We start from the raw sequence: 22,145 nt of genomic DNA, 5'->3' as shown, positions 1-22,145 counted from the left end.
AAAAGGAAAGTACCTGAGCCAAGATACAGCAAAAAAAGCCCTTGAGATTTTTTTTGTGATTGGACGACTCTGTTATGTCTGCCTGACTACAAAGCGCACGTCTATTGCCATTGGAGGGCGTGCGCCAATCTGCCTAGATACCCAAATTAGGCCCCATTCCATTCGTTGACGTGAAATATTTTTCTGACGGAGATTATTCTGATTGGCCGACGTCTTCTCGTCTGCTCAGCTACGAGACAGATGATTTGGTCTCCGCTATTCTGCATGGCAACAAGCTGTCTGGAAAACGCGCGAACAAAATAAACGTCACAGCAGTCGAGATGAAATCATTTTTAATAAACGGGTATGTTTGGCAATATTTATTACAAAAATAAAATATGATAGTAGTATAGAAATTTACAATATAGTATATATACTATATATGTAGTAATATACTGTATACTATTTAAAAGATAGTACATAATTGTATACATACAGTAAAGTCTCGTTATATCGATAGTACTGCTTACTACGATACTGCTTATTACGATACTATTTCTATGAACGCAAGGAGAAAATTTACATGCCGCAGGATCGGATATATTGATAGTCCGGTTATATCGATATTTTTTCCGACTCCCGAGAATATCGATATAACGAGACTTTACTGTATATACATTTAATTTACAAGCGCCTTTCAAATCACCCAAGGACACTTTACAATTAAAAGAACAATAAACTAAACTGTGAATGCAATTGTAAACAGATGGGTTTTGAGGTGGGATTTGAAGGTGGGAAGAGAGTCAATAAAGTATTTCGGATGTGTGTTGTTGAGTTATCTTATCATAGATGCTAGCATATGTAGCCTAACAAAAGAAAACGACACAATGTTTGTTTCAACGCATTTATTTGAATGATAGAAAAATGACAAGAAAGAAACATTTGCACGAGAGCAGAAACACTGGAACCGTGGCTCAAAACGGGTGTTCATTCGAAGCCACTGAGGACAAGACAAGACCAAATACAAATATTGACTTAATTTCATGTAGTAATCAAATTTATGAGCACTTTTGTCATCTGAGGAGGAAGCAGGCGAGACCTTTGACCCTTACCTGACCATATGAGCGATGTCCCAGTTAGCTTCGGAAGACAGCGGGCCCATGATCTCCACGCCCTCCTCGGTTACTATGGCAATCTCGTACTGAAACAACAAAAAAATGCCTGTGAGAAACACCATCAGATGAGTTAAATGATTTAATAACGTACAGTCTGTTTTTTTCTTGCTTGGATTTCGATAAAGCGCTGGCCAGACCTCTCGCAATGTTTTTTTCCCTTCCATAAGGGGGTGGCATTTCCCTTTTTTTCCATGTTAGCGCTTTGTTCCAGCTTCAGCTGTTGTTAAAGCGCTATATAAACCAATATATATGTATTACATTGTATTTTGGACAGCCACCCATTTGAAGGCCATATAACTACAGGCCTATATAACTTAGGATGATGATAGAAGAGAGTCTAAGGTTTCTTATGCTGCATTGACTGTTAATGTAGTCCTAAAACTCAATATTTTATGGGTCCTGAAATTCGAGTGACAATGACAAAAACCCTGGCACTGAAGTGGTGGCCACTTATTTTTTGCATTTTGTCTGGCAGTGAATAAGTTAATCAAATTCTTGAATTCTTATTCAACACACTCTATATTAGAGTCATGTGTTTTGACGAGAGATGGTGCTCCCGATAAAAAAATATATATTAAAAAAATCACTACATTACAAACAATAATAATAACATGTATTTGTTCCCTTTGAAATGAACGCGCGCACACACGTGACAAAAAGTTTTTAATCAAAATGGTACAAACCTCTGCCTCCATTTCAACTCAAAAAATGATGTTGTGTACTTCGAACTGTTGTGTACTTGGGAGCCATTTTGCTTGACTGCCATTTTAGGGGAACTCACCCTGTTATAGGAGCGTGCGTCTCTGTAGTAAAGAACCTTGAGGCAGCGGTCCACCAGCTCGCAGGCTTCCTGTTTGCTCACCTCCACCTTGTTCTCCAACGCCTCCCGCATCAGGGGCTATGTACACGGATGTACACAGGTCAAATACACAGCAACAAGAGGGTATCCCGGGAGAGGATGGCTCACTGACCTGAGCCAGGTAAGCACCAAAACCGGTGGCCACTGTGGGAGCTTCGTAGGCCACGCCCAGTTTGTCCACGTAACCCAGGAAACTACGGAGAAACAAGAACAGCCTACTGTTGTTGACGTGGACCCCTCCTCACAAACATCGACTCTCATTCAAAGTTAACACGCGTGCGTCCCGACCTCTGCCCGTCGTAGAATCCGCCAATGACCACGGTGTTCCACAGGGGGTTCATCTTACTGCGGCGGTTGTACATAACCCTGGTGAGCCACGAGTGCATGGCCTTGGGGCTGTAGCTATGGCCGTCACCAAGCAGCTCCTCGTCGATGCTGGGAAGAGGAAAAAACAAGCGTCATCAATATGTGACTCAGCTTCACTCTTCAGGCACCAAGCCTCGTGCTTACACCATCTGCTCGATGACCTGCTTGAGGTATTGGTAGTCGGCATAGTCGCCTGAAGCACCCAGGATGGTGCTGTTGTTCACCTTGGGGCGAAAAATGGGTATGTATTTGCCTCGATATGTGTTGGCGCACATATAAACACACACGGCAGACAGGCAGGCAACCTTCATGAGTCGGGAAATGTTTCGGAACCTCGCCAAGGAGCCGTACGAGCCCAACATGTCAGCCGCCATCACGACGCCTCCAGTGAACTTGACCGCCAGCACCGACGTTCCGGTTACAATGGGGGTCCTGCGCACAACATTTCGTGACAATCAAATCTAGATGCCTATCAAACTGGGGGGGGGGGGAATGACATTATTTACTTTTTTGTATTTAGTGTGGGCATATTACAAACGTAGTGGCCATAAACTAGTGTTTAACACGAACACAACGTTATGCCTAACGCAATGGCCACAATTAGACTGTGTTTTGGTAAAAAATTAGCATTGGTACATATTTAATCCTAAAAATAAACGAGATGAGCGACAGTGTGCTAACGTTAACTCGCTAATCCAACAAACAAACGCGAGCAGACAACAAGGTCCAGTTTTCCTCACATAAAATAAGACTTAATTCAAGAGAAGTCTTCTTAGAGAGGATTAAATCGTACGGCGGAGCGACTCGACAATTAGCATAGCGTCAGTTAGCTCGACGATGATACAGCAGCGTTGGTCCTCAACGCGAAAACTCAACAGTTTCAAATTCAAAACAAGATCGCAAAAGCTCGGCGCTCACAGCGTGTGTCGAACCGGACTGAAAGTTGAACTCTGGCCGACACCGTTTCCACCCCTGGGTGAGAAAAAGCCGCCTGGGGTCGGTCCATTCTCCCATAAATTGAGTTTCAAGCCGCTGGCTGCCATGTTGGGGAAATCGATGGCGGAAGTGACGTTCCCTCCGAGAGAATTGTCACTGGCGTGCCGGAGACCAAACCATAAATAAATACAAATCTATTATTAATAAATAATGACTACAATAGTACATTAATATATTTTAGATTATTATTCTTTTTAAATAAATTACAACTGTAAAACGAATAAACTTGTTTCAAACAAAGAATGACAGCAATCCGGTAGCGCCCCCATCTGTTACAATGAAGAAACTACATGTTTCGGTGCACAATTTTGACCCCATAATCAAAAAAGGATGAACGAATATCATCAAATAATAATAATAATAGTGATAATTCATATTTTACCGCACTACTTGTTACATTTGGTGTATTCGCGTTGTTGAAATTGCCATAAAATACCCTTCGTTGCAAAAGAACGGGGGATCCCAAAATAAGCAAAATCGGAAGGCCTAACTTTTATTGTGAAAGGCTGAAACAGAAGTGTGTCTCGCGCGGTGTGACTTGACTTCGGAGCGAGAACTTGAACGAGAGCCTCAAGTGGAGTCGTGAAAGCCTCTCGTTGTTTTCGGGCGAACTTTGAGAATCAATCAGATCGATCACGGGGAGAATTTTGTTTGTATCGATTGGTCCGTTCCGGTGCCGTGCGACGCGCGCTCGGCATGCTACGCTTGTGGCCGTCGGCGGCGCTTCGCCCTGCTGCGGCGGCGCTTCGCTCGCGGAGGTTCCCGGGCGGAACCGCGAGCCAGCGGTCAGGACGCCTGCTAGGAACTCACAGCCGCATGGACAGCGAGCCGCTCAACTCGTCCAAGCGGGCGAAAGAGTTCATCTACCGGCTGCAGGCCCGGGAGAGGGCCTGTTTACTCAAGGAGCTCCACAACTTTGAGTCCATCGCTGTCGCTCAAGGTGTGCCCCGCCCCACGCGTCACTTCCGGATTCCAGGCTCACCTGGCGGACTTTCAAGCGAATGGGCGTGGTCTACACTTGGGGCTCACAAATTGTAATTTAGTCCAAGTGCTTCCTATTTTTTTGGCAAACTTTATCCATCTATTTGGTCCCAAACTAGACGTTTTGTCGCTAGTGAGTGAGCTAAGGAAAACGTTAAATGATCGTGAACAAAAAGACTTTCATTTATCATATTTTTAGAGTTGTTTGATACCACCACCCCGCCATCCTACAAACCATTCAGGTATAAGGAAGCGGAGGCGAGTTGAGTGGTGCATTCAGGTGTGCTCAGTTTGGTTGGAAACTGCAGAATAAAAAAACTGAGGCATAAAAAAAAAAAAAAAAAAATTGAGAATTGGTTGAGAACTGAGATGTTGGAAAAGCGAGTTTTGATGGTTTACCTCAGGCAATTTTAAAATTGACGGATGCCTTTCCTCTACAGAAACGTTGGAACCTTCACCACCCACCGCGGCTCAGATCAGATACGGTCAGCTTCACGCAAACACACACACACATACATTCCCGTTTCAATGGTTTTGTGAGGTCCGGATAACTCCAGATAACGAGTGAGGACCACCGTTGCTGATAAGTTTAGAGAAGAACTAGCGTTCCATTTGAAGAGTAAATGTCAGCCCATTTCCCACTTCAACTTCTTTAAAAACAAAGCAATAAAAAGTGGTCTTGAAACAGCAGGAGTGAGTTTTCTGAATGGGTACATTCAAAGTCCTCACCCCTGTGGTGAATTTGGTTAAAATATCGTTTTACTTTTTGTGGTATGAACGTTTTCCTCTCATTAACCACGCACACACACAAACATAAACACACACACAGTGAGTTATAAGTGTGAGTATCCAAGTGAAATGATAATACACACCAAAAAATTATATTGGGTGAATTTGTGAGGACCTCTCTGAAACTTGAACAGATGCATATGTAGACCCTCTAGAAGCCTTTGGAATGAAAAACTTGTGAGGACCGGCCAAATGGTCCTCACTTGTCAAAAATGTCCTCACTACATTGGGTATATAATGTTAGCGGTCCTCACAAGACTAGTCATACAAACAGACTGAACTGACGCCTGTCTCGTCTTGTTGTGTCACAGTTTTATTCCACAATACTCTTCCCTTCATCGGCTTTGGTTTCCTGGACAATGCCATCATGATCTCAGCTGTGAGTGGCAAGCCACGTTGCGTTCTTGTTGATGTTCTGACACCCTTTTGAAGGATGTCACTTTGTTTTGTGTTTTTCTCCTGCAGGGGACGCAGATTGAGCTTTCCATCGGAATCACGCTGGGAATCTCCACCATGGCTGGTAACATCTTATTATGATGATTACGATGAATTTTTGACGATTGCGTTAAGTTTAGCGATGACGTCTTGGATCATCAAGCGGTCTGACGAGCACCCCCCCCCCCCTTATGCTGATGATGGCCCGTCCGTCTCTCAGTTGTTCTTTCTGTCCAAAGTGTTTTTGTCCGTCTCTCCATTCAGCTGCCGCTTGGGGGAACATGGTTTCCGACCTGGCGGGTCTCGGGTAAGTTGACGTTTTTCACTTACTCCATGTTGGCAGTGTAAAGATTGTATTACTATAATGTACTTTATATGTTATAATTTGCACTACGTATAGACGCTTCCCTACATTTGAGTTACAAACAACAGTAGATATGAACATTTTTGTCGTATCATACAGTGATACATCAGCTTACGAACTTAATTTCCCAGAAAGTGTGTTAAGGCGAAAAGTGTGTCTTCCAAACATTTATTTCCCATAAGAAACCCTTCAAATGAGACTAATCCGTTCCCAGGTCCTTGTAAAACATAATTTTCTACGAAATAAGCCTTAAAATGACACAAAATAGACCTTATTTTATGTATCATAAATGTGCTATTGTATTGTAATCAAAGAAATAAACTGGACCGTATAATAAAGTGGTTTTATTCACCTTTGTGATGGTCGTTGATGTAGTTGCCTCTTGATGAGATCCGAGTGAAGTGACATTTGTTTTGTACATGCAATACACCACTCCTGCCGCCCCCTTTTCAATGTTGCTGCTGTAGATTGAAAAATTCCCCATTGTGGGACTGCGAAGGGATTTCTGATTCTGAAGATTGAACTTGACAAATCTTGAATCTCCATTTTGGAGATCAGAGTGTGGCAGTATGATAACCGCCAGCAAGAAATATCGCGTTTGTGACCGACAATTACTCGATCAATAGTATTCGTTTAGGAGTCTTCCATATCGAGTGATTGATTTTTGTGATTGTGCTCCCGATTTGAGGTTTATTTGTGCGCATGTGTGTGCGTGATACTTAATTCAGCTTGGCAGGTTACGTGGAGGCGTTGGCGTCCAGGTTGGGCATGCAAGTGCCGGATCTGACGCCCAAGCAGGCCGATATGTGGCAAACCAGGCTAAGCTCGCACATGGTGAATTTGGCGCTCAACTCTCACCCGGTTTTGGTTTTGTTTTTTTTTTGTTGCAAACTTGCCGCCATTAACGCCGCACGTACCATTTCATTCCACGTGTCCTGCAGGGCAAAGCCATCGGGATCTTCATCGGATGCCTCTTGGGAATGTTTCCGCTCTGCTTCACCAGCGAGGACGAAGCCAAGAAGGCCAAAGCGGATAAGGCGGCGGACAAAGCCGCGGACAAGGCGGCGGCGGCGGCGTCCTAACACACACACACACACACACACACAAAAATGGACAGTCCTAGTCCGTTGGTGCTGCCTTGGAAAGACCTGGAGAGTTTACAGACAAAAAAAATCGTTTCCAGTGGAATTGTGGAAATTTTCCAAACTGGAAACCATCAATGGGAATTTTGGGTCATTGAATGTCATTTAAAGGGACGGTGTCATTTACAAGCAAATATGGGGGGGAAAAAATTGTGTGTGTGACAAGAGATCCATTCAAAGTACGTAACGACTCACTCACCTTGCAAGTAAATAAATAAAATCTTCCAATTCTGCAATTGCTTATCCTCCCCCACTGAGGAAAGAAAAAATATTTTTAAAAAGGGGGAGGGGCTAGTGACTCGCCAATTACGTATAGTTTGTGAAAACTCTGCCGCTTCCAGCAGGCCTTGGGTTGCCAACTCCAAATGTGATTGGTTAGAGCAACGGTTTGACACATTGACACATTTAAGGGTTCAGGGCCTGCAGAACTGATTGTGAAGGCGTGCAGGTTGGCTGAAATGTGATTGGATAAATGCTTAAATATGAAAAGACACACCTGGAAGCGGCACAACTGGAGAAAAGTAATGAAAGGAAGCCCAAAAGACTATTTAGAATTATTTAATAAGAATTCAGGGACAAATTATAAGTCACATTAGTCTGCGATTCAGATATCTTTAGGCCTGCAGAGAAGGCCTTGCAGGCCCAGATGGCCCACCCGATTTTTTGTGTCACTGTGTTTTTGAATAAATGATTTTTTTTCAAAGCACATGAAATTGTTTGAATGCAGATGTTGCCGCGACGATGGATGGATGGATTGAAATCATGGAAGAACCCAAATTCACAGGAGACGCGTTTTGTCACATACAGTAAAATCTCGTTATATCGATATCGGATATATCGATAGTCCCGGTTATATCGATACTATTTCTATGCACGCACGGAGAAAATTACATGCAAACAGAGTCGGATATATCGATAGTCCCAGTTATATCGATATTTTTTCGGACTCCCTTGAATATCGATATAACGAGACTTTACTGTAGTTTGCGTACAAGCTAGGAATGTTGTGTTACATCCATGTTTAGGAGGATTAGTTTTTTCCTCAACACGCCAAAGCAAAGACGGACGTCGGAAAAAAGGACACGCGTGACCAACGGAGGAATGTTGGAGCTCCGTGCTAAGCGTGTTTAGTGTCTGTTGCCGTGGCGACCAACGCCTTGCGACCGCTCGCCTCCACTTGTGGATGACATCACTTCCTCCAAGAAGCTGAGAGCAGAAGAGAGGGAGGCGCGGATGTTACGAGCTGAACGTGCGTGTGTGTGTGTGTGTGTGTGTGTGTTGAGACCTCTTTGTGTTGAGCATGCTGCTCCCCCCGAGCACGATGCGGACGCCGGGTGTGTTGCGGTTCATGTTGTAGACAGTGAGGGCTTCTTCATAGGTGGCTCCCCCGATCACAAACACCACAACGTCCTGAGGCCTGAATGTGCAAACACACACACACAAAAACACAAAATACACCCCCACCCACACAATCCCCCCACGTAGACACAAAGCCACATACACAAAAATACCCAACACACACACACACACATAACACAAAACATGATGTCATTATGTCCTCTGCAGCGACCCATCTCCCACCCTTCCCCCATGGCGACCAATCACCTGTCTCTGAGGCTGCTGGCTCCCAAATATGGAAACTGACTGTCCTTGAGGCGACCTTTGACCAGCTGATCCAAGGTATCGTGAAGAAGAGGCTGATGTTGCGCGTAGACGTTCTCCACGCCCTGTACGCACAACGCAGTCGTTGGTGACACGCCGCTCGTTGACGACCATTCGCGGTGCCGACTGGTCGCCCACCTTGAGGCCTTTGAAGAACTGTTTGGTGATGGCCACCGCGTCTGTCGGTGCGATGAGGTCACTTCCCCGAACTCTCTTACCGCCGTACTCCACCACACACTGGACCATCTGAGCCACACGCGCAAACCTCAACGGAAAATATTTGATGTCCGATCGTGCCCAAAAAACCTCTTTTCTTGGCGTGCAGGCGTACCTTGCGGTGCCTGTCGGAAACGCCCCTCCTAGAGAGCTCATCCAGCAGCACGGGCAGGACGCTGCCGCTGTGGCGCTCGTAGCGCAGCGCGTAGAGCGCCACCAGGCGCACCGCATCCACTTCCGACACGCGTGGATTCTGCAGCAGCCGACGCACGTTCTGGACGAAACGGCGCCGAATGTTCACGGCCACAAATGTTTTTGTTGGTGCGGAAGAGTGTGTGTGTGTGTGTGCGTGCGCGTGCGCGCGTGTACCTGCTGCGCGCTGCTGTGGTCGTTGTGGCAAGCCAGTTCCTGCTCCACCTCGGACACCTCCATCAGATGACGCTCGGCCACCAGGCGGGACAGCTCGCCCACCACGGTCACGTGCTTGGAAACGGTGCCCGACATCTTTTTGAACTGGGGGTAGTTGTCCACGAAGGCCTGCGGTGCACGTCCAAAGGGGCGGGGTCACTCGGCAAATCACAAACGCGCCAGCGCCGAATTGACGGCACCTTCATGTCGGAGATGGATTCCAATTTCTGTTGACCTTTGGGTCTTTTCTTTTGGAAGTCCTCCATCAGGTTTTTGATGTTGGTGCCGATCTCCCCGAAGTTCAAGTACAAATTCTGGAAGAAGTACAATTGTATCGGAAGTGGGGAACGCTGCCTTGTTTGGAGATTCAAGCGGGGACCAAACGAGTGTGGAAATCGCACGTCTGGCCACTTCGGAGAGCAGAAAAGCCTCGTAATACGCCAGCTTACTGCGCGTGCGCAATAAGCTGTCTGTATTTCCGCTTTTTTATCATTTCAAATAACCTACAGCGTACTTCCACTTTTGTACAGGCAGCTATTAGCCAAGGTTGGCAGGTATGAACGTCAAACCGCCGTCATTTTCACCTTTTCTTGAGCAAAATCAAACTCCTGCAAACGCTCGGGAGTATTCCTCACCAAACAACGGTTGATTTTTATCCAATCGGACGCCATTACACGACAATGCTAAGAACGATGCGAACTCTTGAGTCTGGATTCCAGGAAAGACCCGAACCACGCGCAGGCGCAATTGTGCTGATTCTCGTGTTTTAAATTAACGTCGACTACAGTACGATTGAGTGACGATTGAGTGTTTTTATTGGAAATTGTCATTTTCATTCGTTGACTTGTTAAGAAACACGTGAATGGAAAAAAAGGACTCTTGGACCGTAAATAGCACAGCCACCTTATGATGATGATGATGATGATGCAATACAGTTACGTACTGTATATCAATATGATTTTCTTATATTTGCACGACGTGCAGTTTGTGTTTTTTAATCTTTCAATGGCTGCTGTGCGCTGCAAATCTCCCCATTGCGGGACTATTAAAGACTTCCTGACTCTGATGAACCCGTAAGCCAAATGGGAGTTTTTACGGCAAAAGCAGTGTTGTTGGCAGGTATGCAAATGAAAGATTTTAGTGTGAAAGCCTCCGAGGTAGACACTCACGTTGGCGTAGAATTCGTCGTTGTCGGCAGACAGGACCACCTCGCGTAGGTCTTTGCTGATCCCGGGTACCCTGGATAAGTCGATGCGGTTATTGTTGAGGCCCAGCAACTCGTGCACCATGGCCTGGTACGTCCACTGCCAATAGACAAGTCACAACATATTGCTATATTTGTGGCTATTGCTCATAGAATTGATTGATTCGCTAGTTGAAAAATGTGAGGAGGAGCGCCATTGCCGAATTTGTTCGGGTTTGGTTCTTTTCTTGCGGGGGGTGCCGATAGAGCGCTGGTTAGACCTCTGGCAATGCTTTTCCCTTCCACGAGGGGGCAGCATTTCAGCTGTTGTTAGAGCGCTATATAAATCAATATCTATGTATTGTATTTTGTACAGCCGTCCCAATTTCAAGCTTAGATAACTCCAGACCCATATAACTTGGGAATGAACTCTTTTTCCTGATGAAAGAAGAGAGTCTACGGTTTCTAACGCCATTTGAATGTTGATGTAGTCCTAAAACTCAATGTTCTGTGGGTCCTGCAATTTGAGTGACAATGACAAAAACCCTGGCACTGGAGTGGACGCATTTTTTGCACATCATCTGGCAGTGAATGAGTTAAAGACTGGGCGCGTCACCTGGTTGAGCAACGGCGTGATGGCATCGTCGCTGCGGTCCAGGATGAGTAGCAGAGGCGGGACTTCGGTCTTCCTGAAGTCAAATAGCTCGTACTCCTTGGTGATTATTTGCTGCGCGCAAGCGATAATCCGGAGGTCAGCGCGAGGCCCCGGGGACGACCCCGGTGGCCTTTGGGCTAACCTTGACGCTCTCCGCCAGCCGCTTGGACATGTCAGAGGACAGCTGGTAGCGGATCATGGGACATTTCTTCAAGGCCAGGAGGACGGACGTTAAGCCCTGCGTGCAGCGCCGCAACACGGACGGCTCCCAGCTACGTCCCTGTCGCATTCAGGAGAGAGTTTAGAGAGACGGGGCAACACGGTGCCACGTTGTTTCTTACCTTGGCCACACCTTGCAAGTTGAGGGAGAACACGTGAGGATTGATGGCGATGAAATCGCCATAAAACTCCTGTGAAAAGACACACACACAGACGCAGACAGTCATAACGTCACGGAGGACAGAGAGGCTGAAACCACAAAGAAGTCAGCAAGAATCACTCACTTGGACTTCTGCGACCACTTCCTGTTCGTCAGCCTCGGCCAAAGCTTTAATTTCACTTTTACTGATCACGTTGCTGAAGTCTGACACACAAACGTACACACGTATGAGTCCGGCGTGATGCCGAGATGGCGGCGAGCCGATTCGGCCTTCTCACAGATGAAGTAGACGCTGTACTTTGGTCTTCTCAGCTCCTGGATCAGATGCTCCACGTTCTCCTGCAAGACACGCGCACGTCAACTCCAATTCCTCCTCTTCTTATTGATGTCGACGATGGCAAGTGACGCGCACCTTGGTCGGTCTGAGGAAGCAGATGGCCTTCAAGTGCTTCATGCTTTCTCTGTTGTGCGAGTCGATGCGTTCAAAGAGATAGACCTCCTTCTGCAGGATCTCTGACTGCGTGTAGACCACGCTCACGATGCTCGTCTATGAAGGCGCAACACGAAACAACGAGCAATGACAACAGGCCAACTTCCAACTGGACCCGACTGTGTGTAAGCACTTTGAGAAGAGCAAACGTTGTTTGGACTTGTCGTTTTTCTTGTACGTGGAACCTTAGCGGTTCCTCGTTGGGCGACGTGTGTCCTTACCGTCTCCTTGTCCATGAGGAGGACCTTCATCCCGGCCCCACTGCTTTCTATCATCTTGGAGATGTACTGCTTCACCGCTAACGTCACGTTCATGGCGGCCACCAGAAACGACGACGAGCAAAAAGAAGAACAGGCTGACGAGCTGAAAGACACAGCCGAGATTTAAGCGGGACTGATAGGAAACAGACCAGAGAAAATAGGGGAATGAAGTCAGTGCAGCGTCCGGGTTCTTCTTAAACCACAAGGGCTGAAAACAAGACGGCGGCCATTCTGAACGTCACTTTGGGAGGAAGTCAATTGATGGCCAACAACTGCGTTCAAAATAATCCACAGGACGCCCCCCAACACAAAAGAAAAGTTCCACGTTTCATAGTTATACCAAAATGTATAATCTATAAACACACGATTCATATTTAAAGGCGGTTTCAAATGATTACATTGTTTGTCCCGCAAATGTTTGCCTCCCATACCTTTTAATTTGACGAGTGACCGGAAGCGGCAATTCTTCACCTGACACAAGTCATCTTTTTGTTTTTAGTCTCCTGAATTATTAAAACGTTACATTGGTCAAAAACTTTTATTTTGGTGCCATTGTCCTTAAAAATATTCAAATAATCTCACATCTTTATTCACACCGTCGCTTTTACGAACGAGTGAGCGGGCGTGGTGGACTTCCTGGTTTAACAACGTCGCAACGCTGCCATCTTGTGGAGACGTTTGATTCTCTAATAATAATAATAATAATAATAATAATAATAATACATTTCATTTCTAAGCGCCTTTCAAAACTCTCATAGAAACTTGAACCAATCAAATCCGTTTGAGTCGTCTCGCTCAAGAAATGTTGAGAATCATTTTAAATTAATCATGGGGTGGAGATGGAAGTCGAATTACGTACTGGCATGTTTGATCTTCAAGCCAACAAACACCGAATGAGGTGTCACCTTGCCTTTGAAACTGCTGCGAAAAGGCCATCTTGTCTTTTCATGTTTTTTTCTTGCTCCCCACGCTGCTAATGCGTAAATAGCTTTGCTTGTGTGTGTGTGTGTGTGTGTGTGTGTGTGTGTGTGTGTGTGTGTGTGTGTGTGTGTGTGTGTGTGTGTGTGTGTGTGTGTGTGTGTGTGTGTGTGTGTGTGTGTGTGTGTGTGTGTGTGTGTGTGTGTGTGTGTGTGTGTGTGTGTGTGTGTGATGAAGGCCTCTTATCTGTGCACTAAATACCAGCAGGGTGAATAGCCTGTTTGGTCTGTGCCCGACGAAGCAATGTAAAAAAAACATGGCGTAGACTTCACCTTGCTCATCTTTGATCAGGCATCGCCTTTGCTTCAATGAGCCAAACGAGCTCACAGGAAAGCCGTCTTGTTATTCATCCGTCTGAACATCCATCGACGACATCATCCACGTCGCCCCAAAACACATTTTTGATTCAACTACATCGTCAGCTATATTGAAAAAGTGATGAAAATCGTCATCTTGTGATATGTTTCAGTTACATATACAGTCATAGCTCAGTTTACAAACTTAATTGGTTTCCAGAAAGTGTGTGTAAGGCGAAAAGTTAGTCTGCCAAACATTTATTTCCCATTAGAAACCATTAAAAATTAGAATAATCCGTTCCCAGGTCGCCATAAAACATAATTTTCTACTAAATAAGCCTTAAAACTACATAAAATATACTTTATTTTATGTATAATAAATGTGCTATTTTATTGTAATTAAAGAAATAAACCGTACAGTATAATAGTCGTTTTATTTACCTTTGTGATGGTAGTTGTCAATGGCTGGGAGCAAAGGTCGACTTCGTGTAATGGTGCTGGGACAGCTAAGTCACACAAACGCACACCTCGTTGGTGTTTTTCGATGATCTCCTTCTTCTGTGGGTGGGTCTTCTTCGGTCCCATAAAAGCAAAAGTATTCCACTCGATAACAAACCATGTCTGCACTCGAAGGGGGTGTGGAAAACTAGTCCGCCAGCCACTGTGGCGCTCCGCGTGCTTTGGTTCGCTTGCCGAAAACTACTTCGTATGCCAAGGTTACATTCTCGCAAATTTAATGTTCGTAAGGCGAAAAGTTCGTTAGCTAAAGTGTTCGTAAGCCAAGGTATTACTGTACGTACAAGTTAACTCATTGTTCAATATTGGTTGGCTGAGGTTGACCCAGCGTGTTGATTGGTGGTCAGACAGGAAGCCGTGTGACACGTCCAGTTTTGTGAACTTTGTTTATTAGTAAGATCAAGATGACACAAAGTTATATTTGAAAGGAGACAATGGGAAGAACATCGAGTTGTGCCACATTCTGCGTGGGACACCAGGAAGCTACATAGGAGGCAGTGAATGACCTTTAACAATTAGCCCGCTAGCTAGCCCACAGAAGATTTTCACATGGGGGGGAGTTATGACGTGTTGTGAAAGATTCTAAAATGGCGTCGGGATTGTAATGCGATTGGTGCACTGACGTCGCTGCGGGGGTGAGGTTGCGGTGGTCCTCGCAGGTGTTCAGTAGCAGCGCAGGAAAAAAGTGTTGCACGCCGTCCCGCGCAGGCAGTCGCACAGGCGTCCGATTCGGGGTCCGTGTTTCATGGCGCAGCGCTCGCCCACGTCGCACTGACACACGATATCCGCAAAAATCACAAGCAAATCTCATAAATAGTCCGGCTTTTTTTGGGGTGGTGCATCGCTTTATGATTGACAGGTGTCATCAGTACAGTATTCTCACCCGAGGAAAAAAACTGGCCTTCTTCTCCCGCGATAGGTCGCTGCCAATGTCTTCCGCCTCATCCAGGAAGCCCTGGAGCACCTCCGCCTTCACACACACACACGCACACGCACACGCACACGCACACACACACACACACACACGCACACGCACACACACACACACACACACACACACACACACACACACACACACACACACACACACACACACACACACACACACACACACACACACACACACACACACACACACACACATGCACAGGTGGTGGTAGTGAGTAAAAGTGTGTGTATCCAAATGAAATGAAAATACACACAGAATTTTTTTGGGGGTATATTTGTGAGGACCTCTCTAAAATTTTGAGAGATGCATAGATAGACCCTCTAGAAGCCTTTAGAATGAAAAACTTGTGAGGACTGGCCAAAAACGTCCTCACTCGCATGGTATAAAATCATCGTGGTCCTCACAAGAATAGCCATACAGACACACACACACACACACACACACAGGCGGACTGACCAGGTCGTCGTTTGTGAATCGCAAGAGTTTGGGTTGGTCGGGTGAGGCTGGAACCTGCATGTCGGCGTCCAACCTTTGACCCCAGCAGAGGACCGTCAACATGGACAGACACACATGCAGGAACAGGAACAATCGCATGCTCTCCATCATACCTGTGAGGTGAAGAAAAAAAACCCACGTCGATTTGGGGCTTCAGAATTTGTTTTTTTTTCTGCCAAATCCAAAAGGCAACGCTCGGGTTTGAACCCTGATCAGAAGTGCGAGGCAGGTGTGCTTGCCCCTTGCCCGCCGTCCGTCCCTAAAATCACTCAAGCTAAATTGAAAGTTGGAAATTGTCACCTGGATGTCAGCGCGTTGATTTTTCAGCTTCTTGGTTTCCTCTTCCTTCTTGGCTTCTTCTTCTTCTTCTTGTCTTGTTGTTGCCCTGGTGGTGTGCGGTGGCATCGTGGCACCTTCGCCTTTATGCTCTCCTCTGCCTCCTCCCACCTTTGTCATTCGCCATGTCGTCACATCAAAAGTGCGTCCGCGAGCTTCTGGCCGTTCCTCTGATGGATGAAGACGGCGCTTGCTCCATATTCAACGGGTCACTGCAAGGTGACCACACGCCACAGTTACAGTTCTAAAGATGAAGGACAGACTAAAAAGATGAAATATATAAAAAATGGACTACCAGAACGTCAAGCTTGAATGTTTGGGTTGCGCAGTACCATCCAGTGCCACAACCTGGCAAGTGGCAGCACTGAGCTCTGGTGAAAGAGATGGCCTGCGCGAGCCATCGGCGCTTTCCATCGCGTCGACCAATCGCTACGAGCCATCCCCGAATCCCATTGCCGGGACACATGGCACGGACCCATCACCGCAACCAATGGCCACGACCCATCGCTGAATTCCATCTCCGCGACCGATCTCTGCTTCAGCAAGTCAACAAAACACTGTACGCTCATTTGCATGACGGATGTGGTCCAAGTCGGTGTGTTTTGATGAAGCGGCATGCGCGACCCCCGTCATGTAGACAAACGACATGGGCCTTCTTGAAGTTTTTCAGCATAAAAGAAGCTTTTTATCATCTTTAATGCCTCCCCCCCCCACTGTGAAGGTGGCGTTTGCCCCGCCCGCAAGCCCCACGTCAAGCCAGGGGTCGTCTCAGCGGGGGTTCGCGTGACGTACGCAAGCCTGTCAGTGTGCATCAATCCACGTCATGTTGATGGGATTTGATTGGGCATCACAGATCTATAAAAGGTCCAATTGGATGTCAAAAGGCACATCATTTTGGAGATTTATTTCAATGGCATTCGACACATTTCAAGATCTTCAAAGTAAGTCAACATGCAAAGCGGAAGAATGCAGCGAAATACGGTGACATCGTAACTTTTCAGTCATGTGACTTCCTTCGATCATTTGGTGATTGTCTGTCGTGTTCAAATTTGCATTCGCGTGACATCATGTCAAGATGCACAAAGGAAAAAAAACAGAACAAAATGATTCTGTATGTGAGCAACGGGTCACGTGAGTGTCTCCATGACGACCACCATCATCACCACCATCATCATCATCAAGCCCTGCCCAGGTAGTCGAGAAGAAGACAAACAAGACCTACGTTAGCATTAGCGTTAGTTTATTTCCCACATCCATCGATGGAGTTAAGCTTATTGTCGTTCTCACCCAACGGATGAACGTGGCCGATGTTGCGTTGACAATTGTGACTCCGCCCCCCTCTTGATGGGATGCCGTGGTCACGCCCACTTGGCCTTCATCCCAGTCCCGCTCCTCATCTTGGTCCAGCAGGTGCTTCCTGTCCTTCAGGAAGTTGTCCAGGTCCTCAATGCTTGTGTTACCTACACACATAGCATACACACACACACCAATGAAACACACACACACACACACACACAAGAATATTAAAATAAACACACACATATATTTAAACATACACACACATATACAGTACATATATAAATATTAAAATAAACACACACATAAATATAAACATAAATACACACTTACACCCACACAAAGAAATATACACACATATACAGAACATATATACACTCATATACACAAACATTCACACACATGTATAAATACAAACATAAATACACATTTACACACAAACAACACAGAAATATAAAAATAAATACACACAAATATAAAAAACACACACACACACACAAATATATACACAATCATATACATATACGATACTTTCACACACACATATATATATATATATATATATATATATACACACAAACACGCACGCACATTCACACACACATTTGTATATACACGTCCACATACGCGCACACACACACACACACACACACACACTATCATTGTGTGGCTGTCTTTGAATATACTGTACCAAATGTGTGTGTGTGTATGAGCTTGTGGGTCGGTTCAAGGCTTTTGACAGTATCTTAACAGCAACTCACTGAAGAAAGTGTAGTGCAGTGTGAAGTTGTCATCATAGTCGTAGTCTGGGGATGACGTCGTCACGTCAGCACCGCAACCTGAACGCGCACACACGCGCGCGCACACACACACACACACACACACACACACACACACACACACACACACACACACACACACACACACACACACACACACACACACACACACACACACACACACACACACACACACACACACACACACACACACACACACACACACACACACACACACACACACACACACACACACACGCCTGAATGTAACATGGAACACTCCGGGCTGGAGTGATAAGGCGGCCAGAACACCAGTGGGAGTTGGAACAGCACATATTGAGAAAACATTGTGAAGAATCACACACTCACACAAAGTGTCCTTCAAAAACAGGAACAGGAAAGCGTTCCACCTGGCAATCATTCGTGTATGTTATAAAACAATAGCAAACATGCCCACACACACATATACACACATACGCTAATAGGAAGTGAAGTATATTGATTATATTTAGCCAATGGGTGTATCCTGATTTCATGAACTGTCAATCACGATGCTTCCAATCACACTGATGTGAAGGATGACAATTACGTGATTGACAGCTGACAATCAGCCAAGTATGCCACTTTAACTTAACACACACACATACATACACAAGGAAAATGTAATAATTCACACAAATGTTTGCTATAACACACACTCACAAACACACACACACTTGTAGGAACTTACCAGCCGCAAAGAAGAGGACGAGTGTGAGTACAGACACACACAGGGACGACATGCTGCACTGACTTCTTGCATGTGTGTGTGTGTTGTGCGTGTGTGTGTGTGTGTGAGTGAGTGTGTGAGAGTTAGAGAAAGAGAAAAAGAGAGAGGGCAATTTTGAGGAGAAGTAAGGGGCGTGGCTCAAGGGTGGTGGGCGTGCTTGCAATTTCCCCCCACCAAATTTGTTGCCAGCTCGGCCAAAAGATGCCTTACAACAACTTAACTCATTCACTGCCAGTGCCAGGGTTGTTGTCATTGTCACTTGCATTACAGGACCCACAAAATATTGCGTTTTAGGACTACATCATTATTCAATACAGCGTTAGAATCCTTAGACTCTATTCTTTCATCAGAAAACCAGTGTTAATTCCTAAACGATATGGGTCACTTTACAATCACAGACTTAGTTTTTTTCTTGTGGGTGAGCAGCGGCAGCCACACGCGCCAGCGTTCACTCAACCCGAAAGTAACTCAAATAGATAGAAAGCTAGCTCGCTAGCTAATAGATAGCTACTAGCTAGCTAGATGGCAAATAGAGAGCTAGCTAGCTAGGCAGATAGCTAGCACTTTTCCTGACGTTCTTGACGAGACGGCGGGAAGCCGTTTACCACAAATTCGGGAATGGCGGTGAATGACTTAATGTTTCTACTTCTTGGCCCAAAAAAACCACAAAGATCCCGCCAACTGCACTTTGGCCGTTGAAGAAAATGTTTGAGGAATGGACTGGACTTCTTCTTGGAGGCAAAAATGCTTTACGTGGGCACGTGCCACAAAGAGCTCTTTGTTTGTTTTTTTGCAAGCACAGCTGGATGCTCAACAATAGGCTCAAAACACACACACGCGCGCGCACACACAGTTCCTGCGTCATTTTCCTATTTTCCGTTCTCAGGCCAAAAGCGCCCTATGCTAATGATGACTCATATTTTTGAGTTGAAAGATCACCGTTCGGAAGTTTGGCAGGAGTCACCAGAGCCGATACAGAAAGCTAGCAGATACTGTACTGAAAGACAACCACTCAAAGGTCAAAGGTCATACCCCACAAAAGAAGCGACGGATGATGGATGCCATGCACTGTTGCTTTGCCTTATGGGAAAAAAAGGTTGAAATTCAAGTCATTAACCAAAGAACATGTCACATGGTTTGGTTGAACTGCACGGTGGGAAAATAAGATAACTGATGACAGGACATGTCCCACACATCCCATGGGGGGGGGGGGGGGGTAACTCCCCAGTGGGGAGGTGTGCAAACATCCTGGAAACATGCCAATAAAGCTTCTTTTGCATTGTGTTTCCTTTCAATGCAAAAAGCTACAGGAAGTGGCGCGCAATATAAGTTAAAAGGGACGTCGTGTCACGTGACACCTTCGAGTGGCGGTGGAGGGGTTGGGGTATCAAAGTACGCGGATAGTGTTCCCATCATGCAGCTGGTCACGCCGGCATCCTCCCGAGGTTGTCAACGTGCCCCAGGGCATGCTGGGAAAGTGGCGGCTTCTCACGGACGCTAAATTTAACCCAAAGCAGCAGGCGATGTCAAGAGTTCCGACACACTGTGAACGCGTCGCGGCTGGGGGAGATGATACTTTTGGTACTTTTCTCTTCTGATGTTTTAGATTTGTCTTCCTGCTAACTTTATTGAATACAATTTGTCAACGACACCCTGCAGGAGGCCTGCTTTTTTTGGGATCCACCACCTGACAAATCACAAATGGTGATAGTATGTTGTATTTCCCGCTCCTTATCTGACCAAACTTGAGCTGCACGTAAAAAAAATGTTCATCTTTTAATAATTCTCAGAATTGATGAAACAAATTAGAGTTCTCAAGTGAACAGTAACAAGCGGGAAGACTGCATCGCACCCACCAGGTGTTGCCAAGGCTGTGCTAAGAATGTAGATTTCCTCCCTAAGACAGTTCCAAACAAAATGCGCCAGGGGGGTGGTGGAGCGTCACGAATGACTCCGAGTGAATCTGTCAATCATTTCACAACAGGGCCGACTTAGCCATAGAGCAGTCCGTGCATCAGTTAGCTAATGTCATAACATCTGCTCTCCGTTCTCTGCACTAAAGTTCATTTTCTGCTCCTGGTCTCTCTGTCGCACCATCATAAATTTAACCTGCTCAGATGGAAGATGGGGATCAGGATCAGGATCAGGAGCTGGGTTGGGAATTGGATCAAGAGGTGCTTTTGGGTATTCCAGAGGCACGCGGAGCTTATCGTTCAGCAATTGGATCAACTCCTTGCTGTCCTCCTGCTCCCTCTGCAGATGACATACCGATGCGAAGGATCTGAGGGGACAAAGTGGGGAACGTGGTCAGTCGGACATGAACAAAACGCTCTGTCGGTTTACGCAACGATGTCATCTGGTCACTTTTCAAAATAAAACATAGTTCGGACTCAGTTTTATTAATAAATAAAACGGAAATTATGTAAATTATTTCTTCTTTCCGCGCGGCCCGGTACCAAATGGTCCGCGGCCCGGGGGTTTGGGGACCTCTGATATACAGGTAATGAAGCAGTTCGTAGAAAGCACCAAGATCACGTCGGAATCATGCCGAGTCAAATGCCAGAGTGACTTTTGAGACGCGTTTTAAAGATGGCCGACAAACGGGCTCAACATCTGTAATATTGATCTTGTTTTGTGACTGTAAAGTGTCCTTGAGAGTTTTGAAAGGCGCTTATGAATAAAAATGCATTATTATTATTATGAAAATGGCGCGCTTGCTCCAATGTCAACAGTCACAGTGATCGGAAGCTTCGTTTTTCTAGTCGAACGTGCGATGTGGAAGATGAAGCAAAAATGCTAGCTAGTCAACAGGTTCAGAATGTTTCATAAAATCAGGATTGGATGGGCATCTCTACAGTACAGTTTATTTCTTTCATGACAATACAATAGCACATTTATTCTACATAAAATAAGGTATATTTTGTCTAGTTTTAAGGCTTATTTCGTAGAAAATGATGTTTGATGGGGACCTGGGAACGCATTATTCTGATTTTAATGGTTCCTTATGGGAAATAAAAGTTCGGAAGACTAACTTTTCGCCTTCCGCACACTGCCTGGGAACCAATTAAGTTTGTGTCACCGGCTTTGGCAAGTGTGAACAACGCGACGGCTCCACAAGAGCAGAAGAAGACTCCAAACCTTCTTATGATGTTAATGTCTGAAGTCAGCGTGGACGACACCTCGCTGAGCCAACAGGCCAACATCAGGGCCAGTTGGTCAAGACTCAAAGCATGCAGGCCGGTCTGTGCCACCAGGTGGTTCCAACGGGCCTGCAAGCATCACATCTTCGTTCAATTCATTTCCTGTCCCTGCCAAGTTTGAGAACTTGTGGATTATTTTTGTTGCTTTTTTCGACCTGCAAGAACTTGAAGAGAACCGGCTTGACGCAGACA

At 45.7% G+C, this 22,145-nt stretch overlaps 4 protein-coding genes across 4 annotated transcripts; 1 reads left to right on the top strand and 3 right to left on the bottom strand.

The window, feature by feature from the left end:
• Positions 1–867: 867 nt before the first annotated feature.
• On the bottom strand, positions 868–3,444 carry psmb4 (proteasome 20S subunit beta 4). The gene is made up of 8 exons (XM_089023243.1): positions 3,298–3,444; positions 2,685–2,811; positions 2,524–2,603; positions 2,302–2,448; positions 2,126–2,207; positions 1,936–2,052; positions 1,092–1,180; positions 868–979 (listed from the first exon to the last, which is right to left on the bottom strand). Exons 1-8 carry the CDS (start codon positions 3,420–3,422, stop codon positions 967–969), a joined length of 780 nt encoding a protein of 259 aa, XP_088879369.1. The 5' UTR covers positions 3,423–3,444; the 3' UTR covers positions 868–966.
• Positions 3,445–3,891: 447 nt separating this feature from the next.
• Positions 3,892–7,322, top strand: LOC148883269 (transmembrane protein 65-like). Its single transcript, XM_089023696.1, has 7 exons — positions 3,892–4,315; positions 4,797–4,841; positions 5,457–5,524; positions 5,611–5,665; positions 5,845–5,887; positions 6,673–6,778; positions 6,886–7,322. The coding sequence occupies exons 1-7, from the start codon at positions 4,072–4,074 to the stop codon at positions 7,024–7,026; spliced, it is 702 nt and encodes a 233-aa protein (XP_088879822.1). The 5' UTR covers positions 3,892–4,071; the 3' UTR covers positions 7,027–7,322.
• Positions 7,323–8,072: 750 nt separating this feature from the next.
• vps45 (vacuolar protein sorting 45 homolog) lies at positions 8,073–12,595 on the bottom strand. Its single transcript, XM_089023695.1, has 15 exons — positions 12,301–12,595; positions 12,002–12,136; positions 11,868–11,928; positions 11,714–11,793; positions 11,552–11,620; positions 11,353–11,490; positions 11,172–11,282; positions 10,542–10,676; positions 9,573–9,686; positions 9,334–9,501; positions 9,080–9,238; positions 8,887–8,994; positions 8,692–8,813; positions 8,372–8,503; positions 8,073–8,292 (listed from the first exon to the last, which is right to left on the bottom strand). The coding sequence occupies exons 1-15, from the start codon at positions 12,391–12,393 to the stop codon at positions 8,214–8,216; spliced, it is 1,704 nt and encodes a 567-aa protein (XP_088879821.1). The 5' UTR covers positions 12,394–12,595; the 3' UTR covers positions 8,073–8,213.
• A 1,913-nt stretch (positions 12,596–14,508) lies between these two features.
• On the bottom strand, positions 14,509–17,039 carry cart4 (cocaine- and amphetamine-regulated transcript 4). The gene is made up of 5 exons (XM_089023539.1): positions 16,205–17,039; positions 15,874–16,121; positions 15,535–15,686; positions 15,013–15,099; positions 14,509–14,900 (listed from the first exon to the last, which is right to left on the bottom strand). Exons 3-5 carry the CDS (start codon positions 15,682–15,684, stop codon positions 14,793–14,795), a joined length of 345 nt encoding a protein of 114 aa, XP_088879665.1. The 5' UTR covers positions 15,685–15,686; positions 15,874–16,121; positions 16,205–17,039; the 3' UTR covers positions 14,509–14,792.
• Positions 17,040–22,145: the final 5,106 nt, after the last annotated feature.

The sequence above is a fragment of the Hippocampus bargibanti genome, linkage group LG20 (genome assembly GCF_051943395.1).
Source record: "Hippocampus bargibanti isolate YZ-2025 linkage group LG20, ASM5194339v1, whole genome shotgun sequence".
Lineage (NCBI taxonomy): Eukaryota > Metazoa > Chordata > Actinopteri > Syngnathiformes > Syngnathidae > Hippocampus > Hippocampus bargibanti.
Note: the sequence above shows the minus strand (reverse complement) of the source record. Positions and strands in the feature narration are given on the sequence as shown.

What these genes read in the sequence shown, in the direction of transcription:
- LOC148883269 (XM_089023696.1), top strand. Translation starts at nt 4,072, where the DNA reads ATGCTACGCTTGTGGCCGTCGGCGGCGCTTCGCCCTGCTGCGGCGGCG. An exon ending in CGCGGCTCAGATCAGATACG is followed by an intron (nt 4,842 to 5,456) that starts GTCAGCTTCACG and finishes GTTGTGTCACAG; the next exon opens with TTTTATTCCACAATACTCTT. An exon ending in TCCGACCTGGCGGGTCTCGG is followed by an intron (nt 5,888 to 6,672) that starts GTAAGTTGACGT and finishes TACTTAATTCAG; the next exon opens with CTTGGCAGGTTACGTGGAGG.
- cart4 (XM_089023539.1), bottom strand. Translation starts at nt 15,684, where the DNA reads ATGATGGAGAGCATGCGATTGTTCCTGTTCCTGCATGTGTGTCTGTCC. An exon ending in GATTCACAAACGACGACCTG is followed by an intron (nt 15,100 to 15,534) that starts GTCAGTCCGCCT and finishes GTGTGTGTGAAG; the next exon opens with GCGGAGGTGCTCCAGGGCTT. An exon ending in AGGCCAGTTTTTTTCCTCGG is followed by an intron (nt 14,901 to 15,012) that starts GTGAGAATACTG and finishes ATCGTGTGTCAG; the next exon opens with TGCGACGTGGGCGAGCGCTG.
- vps45 (XM_089023695.1), bottom strand. Translation starts at nt 12,393, where the DNA reads ATGAACGTGACGTTAGCGGTGAAGCAGTACATCTCCAAGATGATAGAA. An exon ending in ACCACAGCAGCGCGCAGCAG is followed by an intron (nt 9,239 to 9,333) that starts GTACACGCGCGC and finishes CGTTTCGTCCAG; the next exon opens with AACGTGCGTCGGCTGCTGCA. An exon ending in TTTCCGACAGGCACCGCAAG is followed by an intron (nt 8,995 to 9,079) that starts GTACGCCTGCAC and finishes CGTGTGGCTCAG; the next exon opens with ATGGTCCAGTGTGTGGTGGA.
- psmb4 (XM_089023243.1), bottom strand. Translation starts at nt 3,422, where the DNA reads ATGGCAGCCAGCGGCTTGAAACTCAATTTATGGGAGAATGGACCGACC. An exon ending in AGTCCGGTTCGACACACGCT is followed by an intron (nt 2,812 to 3,297) that starts GTGAGCGCCGAG and finishes TGTTGTGCGCAG; the next exon opens with GACCCCCATTGTAACCGGAA. An exon ending in ACGCACGCTCCTATAACAGG is followed by an intron (nt 1,181 to 1,935) that starts GTGAGTTCCCCT and finishes TTGTTGTTTCAG; the next exon opens with TACGAGATTGCCATAGTAAC.